Consider the following 24333-nt stretch of genomic DNA (forward strand, 5'->3'; position numbering starts at 1 on the left):
AGGAATGTTCCATTTCTATTTGAGAAATTGAAGGAGGAAAGTACTGTAGTAATAGTTCATTTAAAAAGAATCAAGGAATTGTGACAAAGTAAAGTGGTTTGGATTAATTTGTCAAAATAACACGCAGTTAGCAAATCCACTAACTTTTTCTTTAATTGCCTTTCTTGAAAAGATAGTTTGTCCCGAAGAGAGTGATGTATTAAATAGGTTGGTATTTCTCCGTTTTACGGACCAAATAACCAATCAACAACGGAGCACCTAGAGTTATGAATGGGAAATTATGACTATATGTTACAGAAGAGTTCTGCTTTAAAGACCGCGCCCCTTCTGGTAGGAGTAGCGGTTGCTAAAAGAATAAGAAAAAAATTCTGGTTTTCTGCAGAACATTTCATCTAGTAGTTTAATTGCTGGTCACTTTCTTCCGTTTTGTGCTGTCCTAGCAAAGCTTTGGTTTTCCATCCATTTAATCTGTCAACCAGCTGTTTTTCCTTATATTCTGCAATTGTCTCTGTTGTTTTTATAATGTTCTCTGTTTTCACAGCCTGCAGCAGTTTTTCTGTACTTTGATTCAGATAGTCATTTAAACTTCATTTTACTTCTTCTACAGTTTGATGGATTTGCAATAGCCCTCTGCCCCCTATTCTTCGTGGATGTAAAGTGTGGTACATATTCAAAAATTTGTGTGTATTCTGCTCCACGTTTTCCAGTTTGGCCACAGTCCAGTTGATGATTCCAGCTGGGTAGCATATCACTGGAACTGCCCATGTATTACTGGCTTTAATTATGTTTCCAGCGTTCAATTTTGATTTTAATTTTTTGCAGACTCTCCTGATGTATTCCTTTTGCATTGACTTTGACTTTTCCATTCAAAATTTTATATGCTTCCAATATGCCTAGTATTGTAACCTTCATCATTTGCTAATGCTTTCACTATGCTTCCATTTCCGTTCTAGTCCTATTTTTTTCCTCGCTGCATGGATAATATAGGACATTTTTCAAGTCCAAAGTTAATTCTGATGTCACTGCTGAACAATTGAACTGTGATGAGTATTGATTCAAGTTCAGTGGGGCTGTTTGGGGGATAATATTAGATTCCTCACCAAATAATGTTGACATTGCACCAATAAAATATTAGAATTGGTGTGTGTGACCACTGTTTCAAATTGGACCTGTGACAATCTGGAATAGATGCATAGCCATCATGGAGGTCATGAATTCTTGAACTGCTTCTGAAGCTGAACACAAGGAAGGCAGATTGAAGTCATGCAAAATCAGAAGTCTGGAGAATTCCACTGCTAATCCAGAGATGGACTCTTTAACAGCTTAGGCAAGGAAGTTACTATACAACAGGGAGGTTGGTACAACAGCAACAAGCTTAGCTGATTCTGGGGTCTGACAATTCCCTATGGCCAACTGCCACAGCCAACTCACTACAGCCAACTCACTACAGCCAACTTGCCATGGGAAAACTCACTTCAGGGCAAGAGTTGCACTAATATCAAAGAAATGGTGGAATAGAATCATTAAAGGTTGAAAAAAGAGGGACAAAATGAAACATGAATGACAAAAATTAATTTTTTCTTTTAAATAATTGAATTGTTAAATTGTTCAGCAATGAGTTATCCTTTGGCAAGTTGTCTCATGGCGAGTTGGCCGTGATGAGTTGGCCATGAGTTGACTGTGGTGAGTTGGCTGCAGCGAATTAACTGTGGTGAGTTGTCCCATTCTGCTGATCTCGTGAGTTCAGTATCAAAACAGGGTCTTGAAGCAGAAACATGGGGAGCAAGGTCCTTGGAGGGCCTTCTAATGCTGGGAAGAATATAAGGAAAGAGAAGAGGAAGCAACTGAAGATGAAATATGAAGTGATGAGACTACTGTGAGACAGTCCATAGATATATCTGACCGGATATAGTAAAGACATAATCATAAATAGAATGACCCATGTTACACCACTGCTTCATGAGCTGCACAGATGCTCATTTGCTTCTGGGTGCAGTTCAAGGTGTTGGAGAAGGCCACTCTACTTGTGTTGGTAGAGGAAGCCTGCTGAAGATCCTGTCAGTCAAAGAATTCCCAATTGAAAAGATTCAGAAGAGCCTACTCTGCTGTAGTGCTGGCTCTCTGTAACATCCTGACCCCAGATAAGGTTACCCTCTCCTCCTATCCTTCCACAAGGGCCTGAAGACATGGATTTGCTAGTTGGCTAGGGAACCAGTAGAGGAATTTGTCACTGGAGGTGGTTGCTGGACTAACTAGCTGACTCACTTCCCCCCCGCACTTCCTTCTGCTCCTCTGTTCATTTTTTCATATTGTACTTTCACTGTTTATTTTTATGGATTCATTACTTTACTGTTGTCATTTTTACATTTTTAAAAATCATTTTCCACCTTATTGTTGTAAGCCACACAGAGTAGCTCTACTGCAATATATACAAATACATTTAACAAACAAAGCCCATGCCAAGGCAATTAGGAAGAAAAAAAAACAATCATTTTTCTCTCTGATTGTATCTGCATGGAGCTATCCAAATCTTGTACAAGCAATGGTCCCAATTTCCACCAATCAGCCTGGCACCCATACATTTCCTGAGTTTTATTATGAACAAACAAGATTACTCAGTTTCTTGTTAGGCTTCATGTCATCATTTAGGAGCAGTTATTTAAGATGTGTACTAATTCAGTAGAATCAGTTTCATGGCTTGTCTCCTGCTGTCTGATTGTGACTTATTTTCATTAGACCCCTATCTAATTTAGCTTTGAAAGTCACGAAGAATTCAATCATTCCAGTTGTCATTCAGACCACTATTTCTCTTTTACAGGTAAATTGCCCTATAAGAAAGAGGCTATTGATTAAAAAGCCTTTACTATAGTCATATGATTTTAACACCTACATGGCAATAACCAATATTTTGTTCAAAGTGAAGCTAATAGGAAACAGTTGAAAACAGTACAGCTCCAAGAGCTTTTAATGAAATGGATCATCTTGATCTTTTCCCAGATTTGCCTTGGCTGTCCTGTTGAATGATTTGTAGTGAGACAGGAAGTATTACTCTTCTATTACTGCTATATTTCTTTGTAGATTTTGATGCCATTGAGAACATTAGACTATTTGAGAAACTAGGGACATGGAGACATTCCTATGTTGTTTCCATTATTTTGGGGGACACAGACAGCAACATTGTAATTTTTGTTTGACCACTTTGAAATGGTCATGAATGGAGATTCCACAAGGTTCCATTTTCTCATCCGTGTTAATGTCTGTATGAATCCATTGTGAAGAATCATTTGTAATTTGGAGTTAAATTGCCAGCAGTTAACAGGTCATCCTCACTTAAGGGCTGTCTTATTTAGCAACCATTCAAAGTTATGATAAGTGCTGAAAAAGTAATTTTAAGACCAGTTCACACACTTACAACTGATGCTGCATTCCACAGTCATGATTGCCATTTATGCACTTTACAGCTGGCTTCTGACAAGCAAATCAATGCAGAAGTCAGCATTAAAATTGTGAATCCATTCACGCGAGCAGCAGGCACTTGCACTCACGTGCAAAGCTTGCCTCATGTGCAGTTTCGCACACAAGCACAAGTGCCTTCCACTCACGTGACTAGCGGGGGCTTGCACTTGTGTGCAAAGCTTTGTTCGCATGAGTGGAGGGCACTTGTGCTTGTGTGTGAAGCTATGCATGAGGGGAGCTTTGCACAAGTGCAAGTGCCTGCTGCTTGCATGAATGGAACTTCATGCCTGAGCGCAAGCACCCTCCACTCAAGTGCCCTCTGCTCACGCGAGTGGAGCTTCATGTGCACACACTTGCTCATTTCTCCTGTGGCCTGGTTTTTAACAGGCTGCAGCCTAGTAGTGGGCTAAAGCCCAGGGGTTGAGGACTGCAATACCAGATGAACAATAACACATGACATATTACACCCTATTATTTATTTTAGAAAGACTAAATGGAGAAGCCGTGTATAAAAATGAAGTACACCGTAGGATTTCCATAGGTATGAAGTGGTTAAGTAGCAATCAGGTACTGCTAATCAAGTACCCTTGATCAATTGATCATCAGCAAGCATGACTCCCTCTATAAAATCCGAAGTTTTAGGAGTTCGATCCTCAGAATTGAGGTGTGTGTTAATACAATGCCAAATAAAGACATCAGCAGTGATCCTAGAGGAGCAATTGTTGCCCATCAGTCTGGGGTGGGTTATAATGCCATTTGCAAACAATTTAAAGTCTCTCTTCCTATAATGAGGAAGATTATTCACAAGTAGAAAACAAGACAGCTGTTAATTGTCCCAGGAATGAATACCCCAGCAAATTTATCCCAAGATTAGACATATCCAATGCTTGGAGAAATTGCAAAAAGTCCAAGAGTTACATCTCAAACTCTACAGGCCTCAGTTAGCATGTTACATGTTAACGTTCATGATGCAGTACAATTAGAAAGACTAAACAATTATGGTTTGTTTGGAAGGTGCCAGAGAAAGTCTCTTCTTGCTAAAAGGAGCATGGCAGCATGGCTTAGGTTGCATCTGAACAAATCACAAGACCTTTGGAATACTGTCCTTTGGACAGATGAGACCACAGTAGAAATGTTTGGTCATGCTACACAGTACCATGTTTGGTGTAAAGCAAATGGTAGTATCAGCACAAACATCTCATACTGTCAAGCTTGGAGGGTGATCATTTGGATTTATTTTGCAGCCACAACCATGACTCAACCATGAATTTCCATGAATGTATACCAAAATATTCCAGAGTCAAATTGGAGGCCATCTGGCCAACAGCTTAAACATGGCCAACACTGGATCATTCAACAGGACAACGATTAGGACATTAGGAAATTACCACAAAATGGCTGAAAAAGAAGCAAGTCCAGATCTCAATCTTATTAAATGCTATGGTGAGATTTAAAACAAGTTGTGCATAAACATATACTCACAAACTTCAACGAACTGAGGTCATATAAAGAAGAGTGGGCCAAAATTCCTCCACAACAATGTGAGAAACTGATAAAGTGATACAAAAAATTATTACTTAAAGTTATTGTTGCTAAAGGTGATTCTATAAGCTTTTGAATCATAAGTATAGTTAATTTTTTACAGATGGCTTCTCCACTTTGGCTTTCTTTTTGCAAAATAAAGGACGACATGGTATAGTATATTATGTGTTCATCTGAGGTTAAATTTACTTTATTTTTCAGAACTGCTAAGGATCACATGATTTTACTATGTCCTGATACACAAAAGCACAGGTGTCAGAGGGTATACTTTTTCACTTGACTGTACATGTCTTGCTAAAGAACTGCAGCAGAACTGATATGCTACATCTACTGCTAGCAGCATATGCCAATAATGCATACACTTGTCATTTCCTGTGCTCTTGAGTCACCATAGCCTACATACATCCTCAGGTTGTAAGAGACTGGGTGTAAAACAATGAATCAAAGTTGGAAGGCATGTTTAAAGATTTGTAGACTATATATGTTTGTTTTTTCTTCTTAAGAAATAGATTTGCTATATATGATTGTCCTGAATCCAATGCAGACATAAATGGCACAAACTTTTTATCAGCTTTGGCTGATGCAGGAGGTTCATTTCTACATGAATGAGAGATTTTTTGGTGAATTATGTACTGGTAGCCTCATAAAGGGACTACTGCAAAGTACTCCTTGTGTTGCAGCCTTTAAACTCAAGTTTTCAAACCACAACTGATCTAGAATTGTTTCTATGAGTGATGAATGGGATCTTCTTTGGTCTAACATTAGTCTCACGCTAAAGAAACTTTGCTTTCCCAGATCAACCTGCTTGCAACTGTGTATTAAAACTTACAGGACTCAGTTCCATGCTTCTTTTAGGCCCATTTACTCCATTCAATATCATACTGTTAGTCATTAAAGGGGCACCTTTTACAAATCCTTCCAAATAAGTTGTTAACAATTTGTTGTTGATTAACAACTCATCCAACTTTTTCCAGAGGAGGTTCATATTATCAATAAATTGCTATCTAAATTTAACAGGGCATATTACAGTTTAAAACAGTTTTCCAGCTTTGCAGACTGGCCAGGGAAAAAGGGGATGATTCAGTGAGTAGTGGGCCAGTGTGCACATGTGTGCATCTCCATTAGTGTGAGCAGCAGGCACATGCACACACACTCATCCATTGCTCATGCAAGTGGGGACGCGTGTGCATACACTCGCCTGCCATTTCTGTTGCCTTGTTCTGAACAGCTCGTGGGCTGTGGCCCGGGGGTTGAGGACCCCAGGTTTAAAATATTTTCCTAGGCCTTTTAATGCCCTTTTTATCTAATAGTTTTTAAATTTTTAAATATATAATAGATATTTTTACTGTACTTTGCAAGCTACCCAGCTTGCAAGATACAGCTTGCAAGGTACAGTAAATTTAAAATGCAGAATGTAAAAAATTACATACATTTCTAGATATTTAAAATACCACAAAAATATCAAAAGGCTACATAAAGATATTTACATATATTAAATGCTAGCTACACATACAAAGATGAATATTTACATATCAAAAAAGAATATATGAAAGATTGCTGTCCTAAAGTTCTGTATGTTCCCTTTTGCCTATTAAGAAACTTTGCTCTTTATAGAATATGTTTTAGACACAAAATGTCTCCAATAAAAAAAAGAATAAAATTATTCTCTACTTTTAGGAAAGGGATTTTCTTCTACAGTAAGCAATATATTTTGTATCAAATAAAGTGATGTAAACCATTCCAGAGAGGAAAGAAACTCTGAAAAATAGTAGCATAAGCCCAGTTAGGCTGGACCCAAGTATATATTTCAGAACATGAAAGGCAGAGGAATTATTACTAGACAATGAAAACTTCTGTAATTTTTCTTTGTAATATCACTAAAAATAACAGAATTACTTGTTTTTTAATTCCATTTTTCCTTTCAGCGGGAAGAAGAGCAAAACTCATATAACCTTTTTATAACACTATATGATAAAAGAAAAAGGCCGAGCTTTCTAACAAATTGGCCTAAAGGAGTATCTCAAACTACATTTTTAACGTATCTTAATTTGAAAACATTGTAATAGAATATCACAGTGAACTCTCCTGTGTTATAAAGACCAAAGAAAAAATAACCTGGCCTATGAAGATTTCTTGAATGGTCAGTTGGTTCTCAGGAAAAAAACAAACAGAAAAACAAAACAAACAAACAACAACAACGTAAGTCCTTAGTGGGCCGGCCAGTGATAGGATACAAAACAATTTCATCGATGCATGAAGTTTTTTTCCAGGGCTGCTGGTGTCCTTTGGATAGAGTGAATGTTTCTCTTCACCCTGTCTTCAAGAGAAGAAGTGGATGCACTCTCCAATTTTATATTACTGCAGGTCAAAGAAATAAAGAAGGGCATTAGGAATTAGAAAAACATCCATTTTATCCCATATAACATTTCTCACTAAAAAACAAAAACAAAAGGAGAAATTAACAGAATATTTTTTAAAAACTGTCTAAATGCCCTTCTGCATAATATCTGGGACAGGGGCAATGCAAAACATGAACTCTTTCAAGTCTAATTTACACATGCATTATTTTCTGCATCACTCTTTACACATAAAAAACTTTTCCTCTTCGTATTCAAAATAATTCTATGCCTCTGTAGTTTCTCCCTTATATCCAGATTTTTACCTAATCCTTAGCAAGATCATATTATCCTAAAGTAGTTTACAAACATTATAGTTCTGCTCTAATATGTTTAGGCTCAAATTCATACACAATCAGTGCACTTTGGAAAATGCTGAGGAAATGATTGCAATTCTGCAAATTATTTAAAAGAGGTTCTATTGAAAGTGAAGCATCTCTCAAATTGTTAAAGAAACTCCACCTTTTGGAAAATTCACAGAACTGTTTTGAAGTCTCCATCCAGCTGTCTGCATTTGCCACTTTACTGGCTGTTCCAGCAGAAGCACCATCTACATGCATATACAGGTAGTCCTCAACTTACAACAGTTCATTTAATCTCTCTTCGAAGTTACTACTTCACTGAAAAAAGTGACTTATGACTGGGTTTCTCATGACCATTGCAGCATCTCCATGGTCATGTGATCAAAATTCAGATGGTTGGCAACTGACTTATATTTATGACGGCTGCAGTGTCTTAGGGTCATGTAATCTCCTTTGGTGACCTTCTGACAAGCAGGAAATCAGATTTACTTAACAACTGTGTTACTAACTGAAAAATTGCTGCAATTCACTTAGCAACTATGGCAAGAAAGGTTGTAAAATGGAGCAACACTCACTTCACAAATATCTTGCTTACCAATGGAGATTTTGGGCTCAATTGTCATAAGTTGAAGACTACCTGTAGAGAAACTAGATCACTGCTTTTCAGCCTTAGCAACTTTAAGATATGTGGATTTCAATTCCCAGATTCCCAGCCAGTATACTTGCAAGGGAATTTTGGAAATTGAAATCCACATTAAAGTCGTTGAGGTTTAAAAACCCTGAACAAAAGTATGAAACTTCCAAATGCGTCTGTTAAAAGTTAAGGAAAATATTTCCTCCTTATATCTAATACTTTTGTAGGTGAAACAAGCATGCAGCACAGGCTATCAAATTGAGATGTAGGATGTTGCTGCTTTATATCAAGTGTAATGATCATTTGAGTGTTTTAAGGAAGACTGAACAGGACCTTCTGTGTTCAATGTATGCTGTTCCAATTGAGCTATGGCTCTTCCCTAATTTTAGAAGGAAAAGGGCCACTCACTGTATAAACTTCCCATTGGACTGGCGGAGTTTTTCTAGAGCTCGCTCTCTTTCTTCTTCTTTTCTGTGTTTGTCTACATTGTTTTTCCTTTCTTCTTCTCGCCATTTGGCATTCTCCATCATTTCCTTCCGTCTCTTCTCCAGCTCTTCTGCAGATAATTTTCTTTTTAAAATAGATTAATATGATTTTAGACAGCATAGTAGTGGCTTTTCAAATGATAAATCATCACCATCAACTTATGGACTATTTTATGCAGGGAAATAGGGTTCTCTAGAGCTATGATTATGGGATTACTTAATAGCCAAATGAATCTTAAACAAATTTATACCTTAGATCTAATGTAATTGCTGACTGCATCCAGCACATCAAAAGTATTTAAGTTGCCAAAGTGCCTGGAAATCAGCAAGAAGCAAGTACAGAGACACTCCCAGAAGTGCTTTTTCCCTCCCAAGAGGCAACTGGACTTTCTTGTTTTTTCTTTGGAAAAAAAAAGCACCTTTGAGACACCCATGATCTGGATGACTGAGAATTTCCATAAACACGCAGAGATTGAGCCTCAGTAGTCTCTTTAGTAATGTAGATCATTCACCCATCAAATTGGAGGAGATTGATCTTTTAAAGTTGGACATTTGGGGTCTTTAAATAATGGGCAATTATGATTTTTTTAAATAAGAGGGAGTTGCTGAATCTTTTTTGAAACCTTTTTAATTGCCAAGCATTATAGCATGCATGTTTTTCCAAAATATTCTGCCTACATTATAAAGTTATGCCACAACCCACTGAAAATACACCAATGTCATACCCATTCATGTACCTTGAAGTCTGTGATCTTCTATATTTGTGTTCCTTATGAAAATTTTTGTATTCTGTTTTTGCCTTTTGTTCCATACCATTGTCCCTGCAATTCAAAAATGTTATTTCCTCCATAAGAATGATTAATAATTGTTAAGTTTAAGCTGTTCTGCTACTAATTTTTCACCTTATACTACCAGAATGCATAATATTTTTCAATCTAGTGACTGCACTTTTCTTTTGATTGACCAAGAGGAACAACATGCCATATTAAATTGTTATTAATTTTAAACAATGAATTATATATTCTGAAAACATTTACATTAAAAATTACAATACATACTAGAATAATGTTCTCAGTCCTTATATCTTATTGCATGAAAAAACCTCCCAATTTAAAATTTGAGTAATTCCACAGCAATTAAGATAACATATATCATAGAAAAGGAGAATTGGTTGCCCAATTTTTGCTTACTGTTTACTCTCTCTAGGTGATCTTGATCTCTTATGCCTGCTTGATTCCTGATTTATGTTCTTGCTGACATGCCTTTCAGGAGAATGGCTTTGTTGCTCTGATCGTAAACTCTGTTGGAGTTTACGGGATATCCTTTCATGGCCACTATCAGGAATCTAACATTATGAGAAAAATGCTGTGTTCTTAAAGAGTCTAAGCATGGAAAAATATTGCTTTATTAGGGAATAAATATTGCTATATTCAATTGACAGCACACGTATGTTCCAAACTGTGACTATGAAGATATTGGTAGTTAATCTATACTAGCAAGGAATTCAATGACAATAGGTGATTTCACATACTTTATGACTTGAGTCAAATTGACCCCAATCAATAGCATTTCTATTTTATATTGTAGTAAATACTACAGAATACAGTACGTACTTGCAATCCATATCCTAATTTTTTGGGGTGAAGATGTTCTACTTTCTCCCTTGACCTAAAGCAAAAGAAAATTAAATTATATCACTTCATCACTGTGATAGGTCTAAGTCCCCTGTTATTTTAAATGTATAGGTAATGTACATGCCAGTTCCAGCCCATATGAATAGAAACCCAGCATATAGACACTAGCTCAAATATGAAGAGAAATATGTTGTTTGTGGCACCTCTGGGATATAAAGCATGATAAACGATCTCTATCAATGGTCTCTATACACTGCCCATTCACGCTACAGGTAGTCCTCGCTTAATGATAATAGGTACTGGAATTTCTGCACTAAGTGATGCAATTATAAAGCACAACCTCTTGGGACCCATTACTTAGTAATAGCAATCCTGAGTTCCCATTTCCATTGTTAAGTGAAGATCATGGGTTATTAAATGAGGACTTCCTTGCAACTTCCTGCCAGTTTTCAAAAAGTAAAATCAATTGGAAAGCCAGTAGCAAGTTCTAAGCAGCTAACAAGCAGGCTAGTGGATATGTAAGTGGCTGCTGCAGTGCAAGCCTGTAGGGGAATGGTGCTGCAGAAAGGGGCACATGGCTGCTGCAGCATGAGCATAGCTGGGTGGGCCTGCGCTACTAAGTCAGGGGATAGGCTGCAAAGGTATCCCCGCTATAGAGTATTTTTGTATTCTACAGTTGGGTTCCTCAGGAGAAAAAGTGGTGGGGATGAGTTACGGGAGTGACTTGCAACTTTCCCTACTGGCTTCCCCACTGACTTTATGGGAAACTAGCAAAGAAGGTCACAAGTGGTAAACATGTGACCATGGGATACTGCAACTCCCAGTATTATAAGTGCAAGATGGTTGCCAAGTATATGGATTGTGACCATGTGATTGAGTGGGGGTTAAGATGACTAGAACTTTGAGAACAGGTTGTAGGTACCACATGTTCAGTGTCTTCATGATTTTGAATGATTGCTGAATGAATGGTTGTTAAACAGAGACTACACGTAACACCTTTAAAATATCAAAGCCCCTTAAACAGTAGCATGTATTTGTGGGGGACTGAGTTCCACTCCTTCCTTTGCAATTATGAACAGTAGTCAAACCCAACCTCTAAATTACGTTGAATGAATAAATGTATACCGTGTACAAAACATACTTAGTTTTAATCTCTTCATCTTCACCACTACTGGAATTATGGTGCCTATGTTTCTTGTGTTTCTTCTTCTTCTCTTTCTTTTTCTTCTTCTTCTTCTCCAAACTGTTTTGCAACTGAAACATTTGAAAAAGTACAAGTTTCATAAAAATCACCAGAGTATAGAACATGGTCCCAATTCCTTTTGGACTAACAGGTACTTATTACAATTTTGAGAGCATATTTATGAGCATGCTCATAAAACAGCTGCCATAGCAGAAGGGCCAGTTACAAAATCATTCCTCAATATTCTTTTCAATTTTTTTCTGATACTTTTCATGAAGATGTTGATGAACATTTTGGTTGCCATTAAGAAGAGTGAAGATTTATAGCAATTATTCTACATTAATTATATTTGGAATAATTTCATATCTTCAGTAGTATTACTTAGAAATCTTACTCCAGCTACAATCTTGTATAAGTTTGAAAAAAAACTAATTCCAAGTTTGTACTAATTTCTAAAAAATTTTGTTGTAAATACTACTATTAAAAGACTTTGGATTGGATTGGGTATCTGTTTAGTTGAGTCATTATTCCTGCACATTATTCTTTCTCTCTAAACCAAGATCAGCGGAGACTAAATTAAACTTCACACTGTCTATATAGCGTTGGAATTACTTTTTCTCCAGCTCAAAAAAAGATAAACTCTCAGTTCTGTCCATAATAATTTGATATTGGTAAGTTATATCTATCTTGTTATTTTTACTTTTATCCACCTTTTTTATATACCATTCAAATGGTAAACATACTTAATACTCCTGCCTTCTCCTATTTTCTCTGTAACAAGAACCTTGTGAGATGAGTTGGATTGAAAGAGAATGACTGGCCCAAAGTTAGGCAGCCAATTTTCTATGCCCATGGCAGAACTGAAACTCGGTCTTCCAAATTCCATGCCAACATCTTAACAATTACATCAAACTGGAAAAAAGCACCACTGAATTTTGCTCAATATATGTAGGATTGTCATCCTGGAATTCAAAACCATTTGATTGTATACATTCACAGAGCATCCAGCATTAGCATACCAGTTCTTTGATCTTCTTCATTTTTACAGGATTGTTCAGAACATCACGTTTCTTCTCTTCCTCCCTCTTCCTATACAGACAAAATATTAATTTATTAAGTAATATTCACGTGAAATTCTCAGATATTCTACTTCAATATTATAATCCAATTTGTGATTAGAGGGTGACACCTATGGTCTTCCATAGGGATTGGATTCTATCTTCTATAAGTATAGGATTCTATTTTCTATCAAAATTTGGTTGGCTTTATTTATTTTGCTTTTACTGATTACCTTAGGATTTAGATTATCTTGTATAAGACGAGTGAACACACAGGTTTTCTAATATAGTTACAACATCTGAAACATCCCAATATTCAATCTATAGGATTAAGCATCTCTCATCAAATTGAGTACGAAAATATCAGAGAGAAGCACTATAGACATTAATGGAAATAATTTAGATTTGTAAAATGTTAATATCAGGGATACTTCAATGCTTTCATTTTATGAATCATCCTGGCCATCACCTCACTTACTCATCAACCATGCACTGATTATTTTATTTATATACTTTCTGCCCCTTTTTTCATACTGAAAACAATACTAATTACCTTATCATAAAAAGAGGATCTTCCCGAATCTTGCTAGCCATATCCAAGGCAGAATTGGCACCCGTGGAGGCAAAGATAGAGCCTGGCAGAAGGCCAGTCTCAGAAGAACAGCCGGCCTCCTTGTCCTCTGTTGTCTCAAAGACATACTTGTCAACTGGACGCCCCATAAGGTATTCATCTCTGTTCACCATGCCACCTGGTCCTTGGTACATCCATTCCAACTTCTCATCTTTTTTTCTAATTTATTTGGAAGAATATATATAAAAGAAAAGTTGATGCAAAAAGAGGTATGACTTTAATATGTAAAGCAGCAAAATATTTAACATTTCTTGAGGGCTGAGGTTACAAAGAGGATAACACATTACACATGTGGATTTATCTAGGCCTTGGGATGGGTTGGGGGAATGCTAAATGCAGGAAATAAAATTTTTGAATTCTTGGATGAGAGAAAACAAAAGGCTCATGAACACATACTGATACTTATTAAGATCATAATTTCCACAAGGCTGATAGAAGTGAAATACAATTGTTAGAGGAAGGGGTACATTTTATTTTTCCAATGATCTCCATAGTTTTATCAAAGTGAATTTAATATTAAACACATTTTTCTAAATTGAATTAAAACTATTTATTAAGAAGCATTAGATTTCCAAGTGAGGATTTTGTTTCTGTAACCATCCCCCTTTTAATTCTTGAATTAGAGAAGTTCACCAATTTGGCTGCTAAGAATGCTATCAAATTTTAAGTAATATAATTGTACAATAAGGTCAATGTTTAAATCTCCAAACTGAACATTCAAAGTAAATTAATATTGTAATAAAGCCAGTCCAACAATGGAATCAATTATGCAAATGTGTGATGTTTTCTCTTTGCTTCAATTCTTTAAATAGAGACTAAACAGTCTCTGTCAGGGATACTTTAATATGAATTAGTGTAGAGAATTTATAGCCTAACTAGTTCTTTCCTATGCTACAATTTTATGTTTACAAACCAGTAAATCCAACTCAACATACTTGACAGCGCCTACATCTTCTGCATAACGCTGCATTTCTTCTCGTGCTCGCTCTTCATGCAATTCCCGTTGTAGCTCTTCAATTTTCTTCCGTTCGGCTTCATGCTTTTGTTCCGCTTTCCAAACTTTTTCCACATTACGGAGGGTTTGTGGGTGCCAGCTTTTTTTAAGATTCTATAGACAAGATTACGCATTTAAATTTACCTTGATTTAATCTGAAAATTTCCTCTACAAAAGCTGTACCAAATATCAAATATCAACCAGAAAAACATTTGAATGCAAACCTCAGTGAACTAAAACTGAGTACATAGAAGTGCTTGCTCCACATTCATATTTCTATTCAAATAGTTCCCTCAATTTATACGTTACAGTAAATGTTCTATAACAGAATGGCAGCTAACCACTCCACAACACATACAGCTTGCTTCAACAGTCAATTTCATATCATTGATTTAGAATAGCACATTACAAGATTTGGACTATGGAGCTATTCAATTTTTTCCTCCACTCCAAATGAGATTTCCACCATCTCTTAATCTGTTCATTAAGAGCATGTTTCACACATCATAGAAAGTTATGCTTTTCTTAGAAATGGTTGAATATACCATTTGAATACTAACTGGGCACTCCGCATAAATTAAACCATAAACCATGGCTAAGATATAAGTTGTTAAAGAAAAACAGATTATGAATTTGGTGATACATGAAACAGCTAAGGTATCACACCCGGATAAACTAGACAAACTAGATAATGACTTAGTGATAAGCCACTCAGGTTGCTATAAAGATGCTCTTTACCTCTAGCAAGTGATTAAATTGAAGAAGGTATGCCCCACCCCATTTCTTCTGAACTGCTTTCCGTAACTCTGAAATCCAATTAAGCCTTTTCCCCCCACACCGGATCAAGTCTCTCCACCCTTAAATATATCCTTACATTTCAATAATACAATTATAAAATAATATAGCATATAATTATACGAAATATCCCTATATTTTCATCCAGATGTGCATATAGTAAGTGAACCCGGGATGCAGTTAAGAAATCGGCTCTTAGTTTCGATTAACTCAAATTCGAGGCAATTCCCGATCTCTCCTCGCCCCTCCCCCGCCCTCTACCCCGGCTTCTCTCCATCCCATCCTTTTGCCTCACCAGATCGCCTCCGCCCATGGCGGCAGCTCAGTCTCCTTTGCAGCCGCCGCCGCCGCAACACAGATCCTCTCCTTCTTGGGCTGCTGACTTTAGACCGGCGCAGAGTGATGACGATATATTTTTACCGCTCTCAAACGTCGCTCCTCCCAAAGCGGAAGTGATGGATTTTAAAATGGTTCGCTTATGTATAAAGCTTCCGCTGTCGAATCTGCAGGGTTTTTTTTTCCTCTTGTGGGCAAAATTGATATTAATTACAATAAATAATCCTGATATGTCAATTTAGATATTCTTAATTCTAAATATTAAAAAGAGACAGGATAGAATATTTTCCCCAAAGGAGAAATGGAGAAAAATCCCAACACAGGCAGAAAGCAGCCCCAGTTTTCCTACCATAGGAAAACAGCCTCAAGCAGAGATTTTGTATCCATTCAGAAAGACTGGGCCAATCTATTCATAAGCAAAGAGTCTCCAAATAAGGAATACAATTGGGCAAACTGACAAGATTAGCTCTTTTGCTTGTAGAGCCCTTACATGACCCCATGGGAATCTGGCAGCAGCCATTAAAATATTAAAGAACACATTCTTACATAGGAACAGACATCTCAACCACAAAGTCCAAAGAATGTATAAAAGCCCACCAATCTCAACCCCATTTAGTCAGCCAGTCCAGAAACATTCTGCTATCACTGAAATTTCTGTCATTCAAATAAACAAGACACTTTCTTTCCTACAGCCAGCCTCCATTTTATTTTCAGCATCTTTCTCCAGGCTTGGAACCAGCCCAGATTTTTCTTCCAATACTGGTCACTCTAGTACATATATTTTTTTTTCTATCAGAGTTCATATGCAAGGAATAGAAATGACAGGAATGGAAATCAGATAGAGAGTTAATTAAAAATATTCAGATTTGCTGTTCAATGCTTGTTGAAACCCAAAGTAGCGTACAGTTATATGCTATAAAATCTGAACACATTTTCTGGCCTAAAAACAAAAGTTCCAAAGCACAAAATATACAATTAAGCCACTTTTGTCACAAGCAGAATGTTGGTGTAGAAGGTTAGCATACATACCTCTCCTAGAAGAATGAAATATTCTAGGAAATATTAAAAAGGCAGAATAGCATACCTCCCTGGATGAGAAAAGGAGAAACATGCTCTTGGAAAGCAGTCGCCACCATTGTTAATAGCTTCCTGGAAAGGAGGTTGCCATACTCTGTGAGGGAACAGAGTCTCCTCATACTTTTTTTTATCTGAAAACTGATGGCTGTGGCCAAAGTGAACCTCACATCTGAGAGGGAACATGGGAAGCTGTAGCTCAAGGGTTGTGACAGAAACCTCCTAGGAGATTTGCTTAGGATGAACAGCAGAGGCCTGTCCTGGCTGGTAAGAGGAAGATGTGAGCAAATTGTGTAAAGAATGGCCTTAGGAATGAGACAAAGCTGGAAAACCAATTTGGCTAAATAAAGGTACTTAAAAGAAAAGGGAAATATATAAATAGGAATTTTGGTTTTTTTTGTTTTGCCTGTTTGATTATTTCTCTTGCTCTCTGTCTTCCATGCAACCATGTTATATATGTTTAAGATTTGTTCCTTCCCTACTTTAACTGAGATTTATGGTGGGAATGACCAGTATGTGTAAACCTGAGAGTTCTGTTTTCCTTTTCTGTTTTGTTTCTCTTGTCTTTGTGTATATATTTATTTATTTTTATTTATTTATTTTGTCAAGCGATTATAACAGGTATAAGTATAAACATAGTTATTTTTATTTTATTTGGTTTGTCAGTTGCTTACAAGATAATAAGTATAAGTAAAAACATAGTTATAAATACATACATATAAGAAAAATAAAAAATAAAAATAAAAGAAACAATAGGACAGGGACGGTAGGCACATTGGTGCGCTTATGAATACCCCCTACAGACCTCTTAGGAAAGGGGCGAGGTCAATAGTAGAAAGTCTAAGGTTAAAGTTTTGGGGCTTTGGGGAAGAAACCAGTCAGGTAGAGTATTCCAGACATTGACCACTCTGTTGCTAAAGTCGTATTTCCTGCAATCAAGTTTGGTGCGGTTAACCTTGAGTTTGTATCTATTGTTTGCTGTTGTATTGTTATGGTTGAAGCTGAAGTATTCATTGACAGGTAGGACGTTGCAGTGTATGATTTTATATAACTATACTTAGATCGGACTGAAGGTGGTGTAGTTTTAGGTTTTCTAGGTCTAGAATTTCAAGTCTGGTGGCATAAGGTATTCTGCAACGAGTAGAGGAGTGGAGAACTCTTCTTGTGAAATATTTCTGGACTTTCTCAATTGTGCTAATATCAGATATGTAATGTGGGTTCCAGACTGATGAACTGTATTCGAGTATTGGTCTAGCAAATGTTTTGTATGCTCTAGTTAGTAGTGTAATATTACCAGAGAAAAAGCTACATAAGATTAGGTTAACAACTCTTAATGCCTTTTTGGCTATGGTTACAGTGGGCTCTAGCACTTAGATCATTAGAGATGAGTATTCCAAGGTCCTTGAAAGAGTTTGGATCATCAACAAGGTCTTGACTATTCAGCCTGTATTTTATTTTCTGATTTTTTTTGCCAATATGTAAGACAGAGCATTTGTTTGTTGAGATTTGAAGTTGCCATTTGTTTGACCATTGGCAACTTATGTATTCTGATACATAGTCGACGTCTTTTTGAAGGGTGGCAGTATTGTCTGTGGTGTTGAATAGCTTTACATTGTCAGCGAAGAGAACACAGTTGCTCTTAATATGATCACAGAGGTCATTTATGTAGAGTATGAAGAGAGTTGGTCCTAGAACACTGCCTTGGGGGACACCACTGTTGACAGGTACAGAATTTGATAGGACGCTCCCAATTTTGAACATTTGTTGTCTGTTTGACAGGAATGCTTCTATCCAGTTATGCAGGTGTCCAGAGATACATTACACATTATATTATATTATACATTATAGAGATAATTGCTTTCAGAACATAAACCTTTCAGAACACAAACCTCTTCACTACATCATCACCCAGCAAGATTCAACCAAGCCTGGGACACAGACAGCCTACAAGGTTATCTGGACCCCCGCATATCCCCCCTGGGAGTCTGACAACCAATAGGATACATTAAACCATCCTTCCAAATAGTCTCCATGTTTCCAGCGTCTTTCTCTTCACTTGGAATTGAACCCAGATGGACATTTCTTCCAACATTGGTTTACCACTTTTTTCCTTCCCCAACTGGAGTACAGCTTTCATCCTCTCCCGAAGCATCATATCTGCAATGCCATGTTAGAACAATGCTGTCCTAATGTAATCTTTTGCCAGAATTTCCCTTCCCCACAAGCAACAAACTGTTAAATAAGAAATTAAAAGTTTTTTATTATTTTGGAAAAATCAAGAACAAAGAAAACACATGAATAGCATTTAAGTTAGAAGAAGAGACAGATTGATATAATCTGATGTTCTTCAATGGATGGGGAACCATGTTACTTCACCAAAGCAAGAAGAGCGTGTGCGAAGATCAGGAGTGTTGCGGCGATAACCATATCGCCCGTTCCAACCTGTTGCTGGCTTTGCACCCATCAAGTATAAATGGTGACCAGCTACTTGCTCTGGAGAGTGACCTGTATAAAAATAAATACTAAAGATCATCCACCCAAAGTATGTTGAATTATAATTTTGGAAAGTACAATCTGTATACAAAAACACACCATTTTTCTTACAGTATTTATCTCTTGATGCTTTTTCTTCAATACCTTTCTTGTTTTTCTTTTACTTTGTATAATCTAACTGCCCTATCAGGAATGGATTATTGTATCCTAAATATCTATACACACACACACACACAAACATTTCCACTCTATAATCCCTCTAAAGTTAAATTTCATTTCTGTGGCCTTCAATGGGAGAATCTCCAGAGATGATTATGATTAATCAGTGTTGTTCTCCACCCAACCCAAAAACAAAGAATATTGCTGTGTCCTACCAGCCACAGCAGTTCTCTTATTATAACAAATGTCATCTTGATCCACATAAACAATAATATATTACCAGCCGACTCTTCAATTTACATTTTAATTTCATGATCTGTACATTTGGCTCCTGTGTGAAAAACAAGTAAGTGGAGGAATACTAACATGGAGAGCTAACAAGCTTTAAAGTCACTCTTATTATATTTTTAAGTGCCCATATGACAGGAAAACTGGATGGGATGTAGCGAGGAGATGAATCCCCAGTAGGGAGGGAGAGAGAATAAAGTTAGAATAAAGGAATAAGCAGCAACTCAGCCTAGATATACGTGAAATGACGAGAGTGAAGAAAGCCCTCCTTAATGGTTCACAGAGTATATCATGGATGTAAATAGAGTCTTCAGTCTGGCAATGTTTTGTATATAGATGTGAAACAAAAAACTCAGCTTGGAAAAATTGCTATGCGTTATTCTTAACTATGAGCTTGACGTAAAGCATACTACCTGTAATTTGCTTTTGTTGCCACCAGGAACTTTATTAGTTTCAACCATTTTTAATCACTCATTGTTTACAACAGGGATCCCCAATTCCTAGTCTATGTATTGTTGGGAACTAGGCCTTGCAAGTGGTGTAGGAGCGTGTGAACTGTGAAGCTTCATTACACATGTGTGGGAACCAGGTTGCGTGTGCAAAACCATCCTCCCTCCCCTGCTGCTGCCAGTCCATGAAGCCCGAAAGATTGGGGACCATGGTTTAGAGTATCAATCAAATATGATAAAAATTGTATAATAAAATTTTAAACATGTATAAAACTTATTTCTAAATAATGATAAATACTCAGTAAAAATATGTGGAACAGCGCTTTCAATTTACTCTGTCCCGTTCTGGGCAGAGTCATTAATATATTAATACAATAACAAACACACATGTATTCTTTTGTGATCATACAATATTAATTTTAAGAACATTATGTATCTTTTTTTCCTTGTTCCTAGAAAAATATTGAGAAGTTTTACACAGTCCAGAGCGCAATTAACATGGCATTCATTTTCCAAATGTGTTTATTCAGAAACTCAAAGTTTCATCTTTTAAAAATCCTACTCTACAGCCCTCAGTGACATGAGTCAAAAGGAGGCAAAGTAGGACATTAGCTTATACAGTTAGAATTGAGTTTCCTCTGTGGATAATGCTTTAAGTCAGAGGACCCTGGGGAGGCTCAGTGATTTTGGGGAGATGCCTATATGAGTTGCCCAGTGTTTTTTTGTTTTGTTTTTAAAATAGACAAAGTGGCATCACTCTCAAAATTTGCTGTGGCATTTTTACCCACATTGTTCATGCAAACAAATAGCTAGTCCAGGAAAAGCTGGACAGACTTTTGTCACCAAAGGGGGCACACTATCAAAACTTTCTCCATTTTGTTCCTTTTCTTGCCGATACTAGCCTTCAGCAGGTAACTACAGTTCCACACCATAAAAGAAGTCTTGTGATATACAGATTAATACTAAGTTGCATTTGCAAGGAGAGAAATTGTTCAAATTTGCTTTTCATTTTAAGGAGTTATCATGCTGTATCTTCCTTAAACCAACAAAAATCTTTTGTTCCTAATACTATATGAACTGTCTGCCTATTACTATTCAGTTTGGTATGCCTGGTGCTGATTTTAAACATGGTGTCTCATTTAATATATTTATTAAAATATATAAACAATCGTTTTCAGTTGTGTCATGAAATGTAGTTTCAATATAGAACTCGAAGGGGGTAGTCTCCAGTTGGGACGAAGAAATGATTGGATGTAGGGGGTGTGGGTGCAGAGGATGGAGTTTGATTTTTGGGGGGAGTGGGGAAAGCCCGGAGCTATCAGATTCAGGATTTCCCCAGATGTGCCAATATGACATCTCTAATAAAACGGATCTTTGAATCTGTGATGGTCTTGGAGTCGTTTGCTTTGGAGGTTTTTACTTGGAACACTGACATAGACATCCATAGTTCCTGAATTACTTTAAAAGTTTGGAAGACAAACAATTGCTGGTGAAATGAAAGACTGAGAAAGAGATGGGTGCAATGCTTCATTCACCTGCTCCTGCCCAGTTTCTCCTGTTCAAATACCTCTGGCCTGGCCCATAGATATGGAAATAGTCCACTATCCACCCATCCCTAGAGGTCCCACCACGAGTCTGTCAAACAAAAGAAAAACAAAGTCCAGTTAATTCAGTTTAAAAACAAGTAATTATTCAGGGGTGGTAGATATTCAGAGTATGAGAGATACAAGACTGGTTTTAATTTTTATCATTATAGAATATTTTATTTTTTTCTTAAATGTGATGCAATGAGTAATGTCTACAGTGAGATCATAAAGAGAATTGTGACATCAAGCCTGAAGACCAAACATTCCAAGAAAAGAAAATCTAAATATTGGAAACACGATACATTTACATTTAATAGCCCTTTAAAGTGTGTATAATGAACCAGTTACCAATTATCTCTGCCCAAGGAACAGAACATTGTTGCCCACAATTTCCCATCTCTCTTCTAAAAAAAATTAAGGAGTTGTGTGTAAGAGCACATAAAAGAGGAATATTCTGTACTATAATTTAGGAGGAACCAGCATCTGATAATTTGGAAGCATAAACAGTTTTTACTTGGGCTTTCCCCATATTTAAGACAGGTTTTCTTTATATCTTCTAGACTAGAGATAAGAGGGATGGTATTTAGTTATTTTAGAAATCTAAATAAATTATTTGGTGTTTTTTTTTAGTTGAAGAAAGGAATGTGTTAAACTGTGGATTATCAGACTAACAAACCAGCATTTTGCAACCAGAGCCAATTTTGATAGCCAATGCAATAATATAAAAGTGGCTGGAGCTCTATTTTCAAAGGTTTTGGTTTGGTTTTTAGGTACTGTGTTGGGTAGAATTCTAGTTTAAATATATTAAAGGTAAAGGTTTCCTCTGTCCTGTCTAACTCTAAGGGTTGGTGCTAATCTTCATTTCCTAGCTGAGGGAGCTAATGTTATTCAAAGAAACTTCCATGGTCATATAGCCGGCATGATTATACACCGAGATACATGGAATGCTATTATCTTCCCATCAGTGGTACCTATTTATCTACTTGCATTTTGCATGCTTTCCAACTCCTAGGTTGGCAGGAGCTGGGGCAAGAATAGGAGCTCACTTTGTCATATAGTACTTGGGTCTCAAACCGCCAATAAATCGACAAGCCCAATATGTTAATGCCCCACCTCCTTTAAATATATTAAGCTATTCAAGTATTTTATATATCCTTATTTGACCCATTTCCCACAAGAATGTATCAGAAATTGATTTCAGCAAGTTTTAAAACATCATACTGTCTACAAGTCATGGGAACCTAGACTATATTCTAGCATATTAAATTGCATTATTATCTCCTAGCCCTGCTAAGCATCTACTTCATTAATTTCCATTTCAACTTTCAAATGCCATTACCTGCTCCGTTCTTTTTAGCACTGATTTGACCACTGGAGATGAGAAATAGCTAGCAGCGTGGATATCTAACTGAGCATTATAAGGTGGCAATGCAGACCATAGCTTGGGCAGGATATGGGCATAACTGCTACCAATGCTGTCCACTGCCACACCATCAAGGATGAATTCCTTTTGTTTTTGTAGATATCTCCGTGTAATACAAGTCATGATTAGCCGAAGAGAAAAAGCTGTCACACTAATCTTCACAACATCATACCACACCATATATATATATGCTACCGCTCTCCTAGCAACTCTCATTATTACCCTACTAGAGTCTCTGTGATGTTACCAAGAGACAATTGTTCCTTAACAACCTGAAGCTAGCATAGCTTTTTCATTAGTGCAGTTTACTTTAGTATAGTTCATTTAATATTAGTTTTACATTTGAATTAATCTACCATAGTTCCTGCAATTTTTTTTAAAAATGCTAATTTATATTTAAATTTAAGTGACATTGCTAGTTTTATTTTATACAACATAAAGCTTGCCCTTCTGCCTTTGAGTATTTCCTTTAATACTGTGAAGCTTACAATTCCTAATATATGAACTGTAGTGCAAGACACTTATCTTTTTAGATATATTTATGGAACATTCAAAGTAGCATTGTAGTCTAAAAAAATGAATAACCAGTTCCATGGGTTTTATTAGTCAGTGAAATCGCTCAAGCTTTAAGTTCCCACTTTTGAATAATAGTATAAATGGTGCATAGAAAAAAGTATAAACCTTTCTGAATTATTTCCAGATTTATATATTTGACTGCAATTCAAATTAGGTATTCTTTGTCCTTTGTCCAAAGATGCACTGTACAGTGCAATAATCATTCATGTGTTATGAACAGGAGTGTTTGCAGTACAATTTATGGTTATATTGGCCTATGCTGGTTAATTGTTCAATTTTTTTTTTAAGTTCACATGGGTGTATCTTTGTTATGCTTTCTTTCATTTAATTTGCTCAAATGATACAATCTGCTCAACTTTACTCAGTGGGAAAGGCAGGGGAAAAGATAGACCAGCAAGCATCTCATTGCTTATCCTGCATAACTTGGGGATACTTTTAGCACAAAAATACACTGTATTCAGCTGGGGCGTGAGGACCCACGTGAATCAAAGCAGTGTTACCAACATACATGTAAAATAATGTAAATTACTTAATAGAATTCTACACAAATGTATATTTTATGGCAATTAAAAACATTCAAAAGGAGTTAGCATATCACTGGACAACTACAGAGCAAATAATTCTGGTGTCTCCTTTTTTACAGTCATAGTTACCGTATACCTCTCGTTTTGAATAAGATTATATAAAAATGGTTCTCCTTCACCTATTTCTAACCTTACAACTTTTTAAAAGGTGGAATTAAGGTTGTCCACTGACCCAAGGGATTTTAATAAACAGCAAAAATCTATAAAAATGGGTTTGCACCAAGATTTATTAAAATAACACCTCCAAGTGTGAGA

General features: G+C 36.6%; 2 protein-coding genes across 3 annotated transcripts; both read right to left on the reverse strand.

The window, feature by feature from the left end:
• Positions 1–5556: 5556 nt before the first annotated feature.
• CWC25 (CWC25 spliceosome associated protein) lies at positions 5557–15522 on the reverse strand. 2 transcript variants are annotated; one of them, XM_026686119.2, is made up of 10 exons: positions 15406–15522; positions 14257–14429; positions 13244–13480; positions 12652–12721; positions 11591–11703; positions 10429–10483; positions 10006–10160; positions 9553–9636; positions 8739–8900; positions 5557–7356 (listed from the first exon to the last, which is right to left on the reverse strand). In XM_026686119.2, the coding sequence occupies exons 1-10, from the start codon at positions 15421–15423 to the stop codon at positions 7242–7244; spliced, it is 1182 nt and encodes a 393-aa protein (XP_026541904.1). In that variant the 5' UTR covers positions 15424–15522; the 3' UTR covers positions 5557–7241. The 2 variants fall into 2 exon arrangements, with proteins under 2 accessions (XP_026541904.1, XP_087804003.1); XM_087947877.1 differs by having other exon boundaries at positions 6468–7356; positions 9541–9636.
• Positions 15523–18760: 3238 nt separating this feature from the next.
• SPMAP1 (sperm microtubule associated protein 1) lies at positions 18761–24279 on the reverse strand. Its single transcript, XM_026686097.2, has 3 exons — positions 22835–24279; positions 21445–21544; positions 18761–19025 (listed from the first exon to the last, which is right to left on the reverse strand). Exons 1-3 carry the CDS (start codon positions 23132–23134, stop codon positions 18868–18870), a joined length of 558 nt encoding a protein of 185 aa, XP_026541882.1. The 5' UTR covers positions 23135–24279; the 3' UTR covers positions 18761–18867.
• Between the last annotated feature and the right edge of the window lie 54 nt (positions 24280–24333).

The sequence above is a fragment of the Notechis scutatus genome, chromosome Z (genome assembly GCF_049901735.1).
Source record: "Notechis scutatus isolate UNSWTSFEM ecotype Mainland chromosome Z, rNotScu1.2, whole genome shotgun sequence".
NCBI lineage: Eukaryota > Metazoa > Chordata > Lepidosauria > Squamata > Elapidae > Notechis > Notechis scutatus.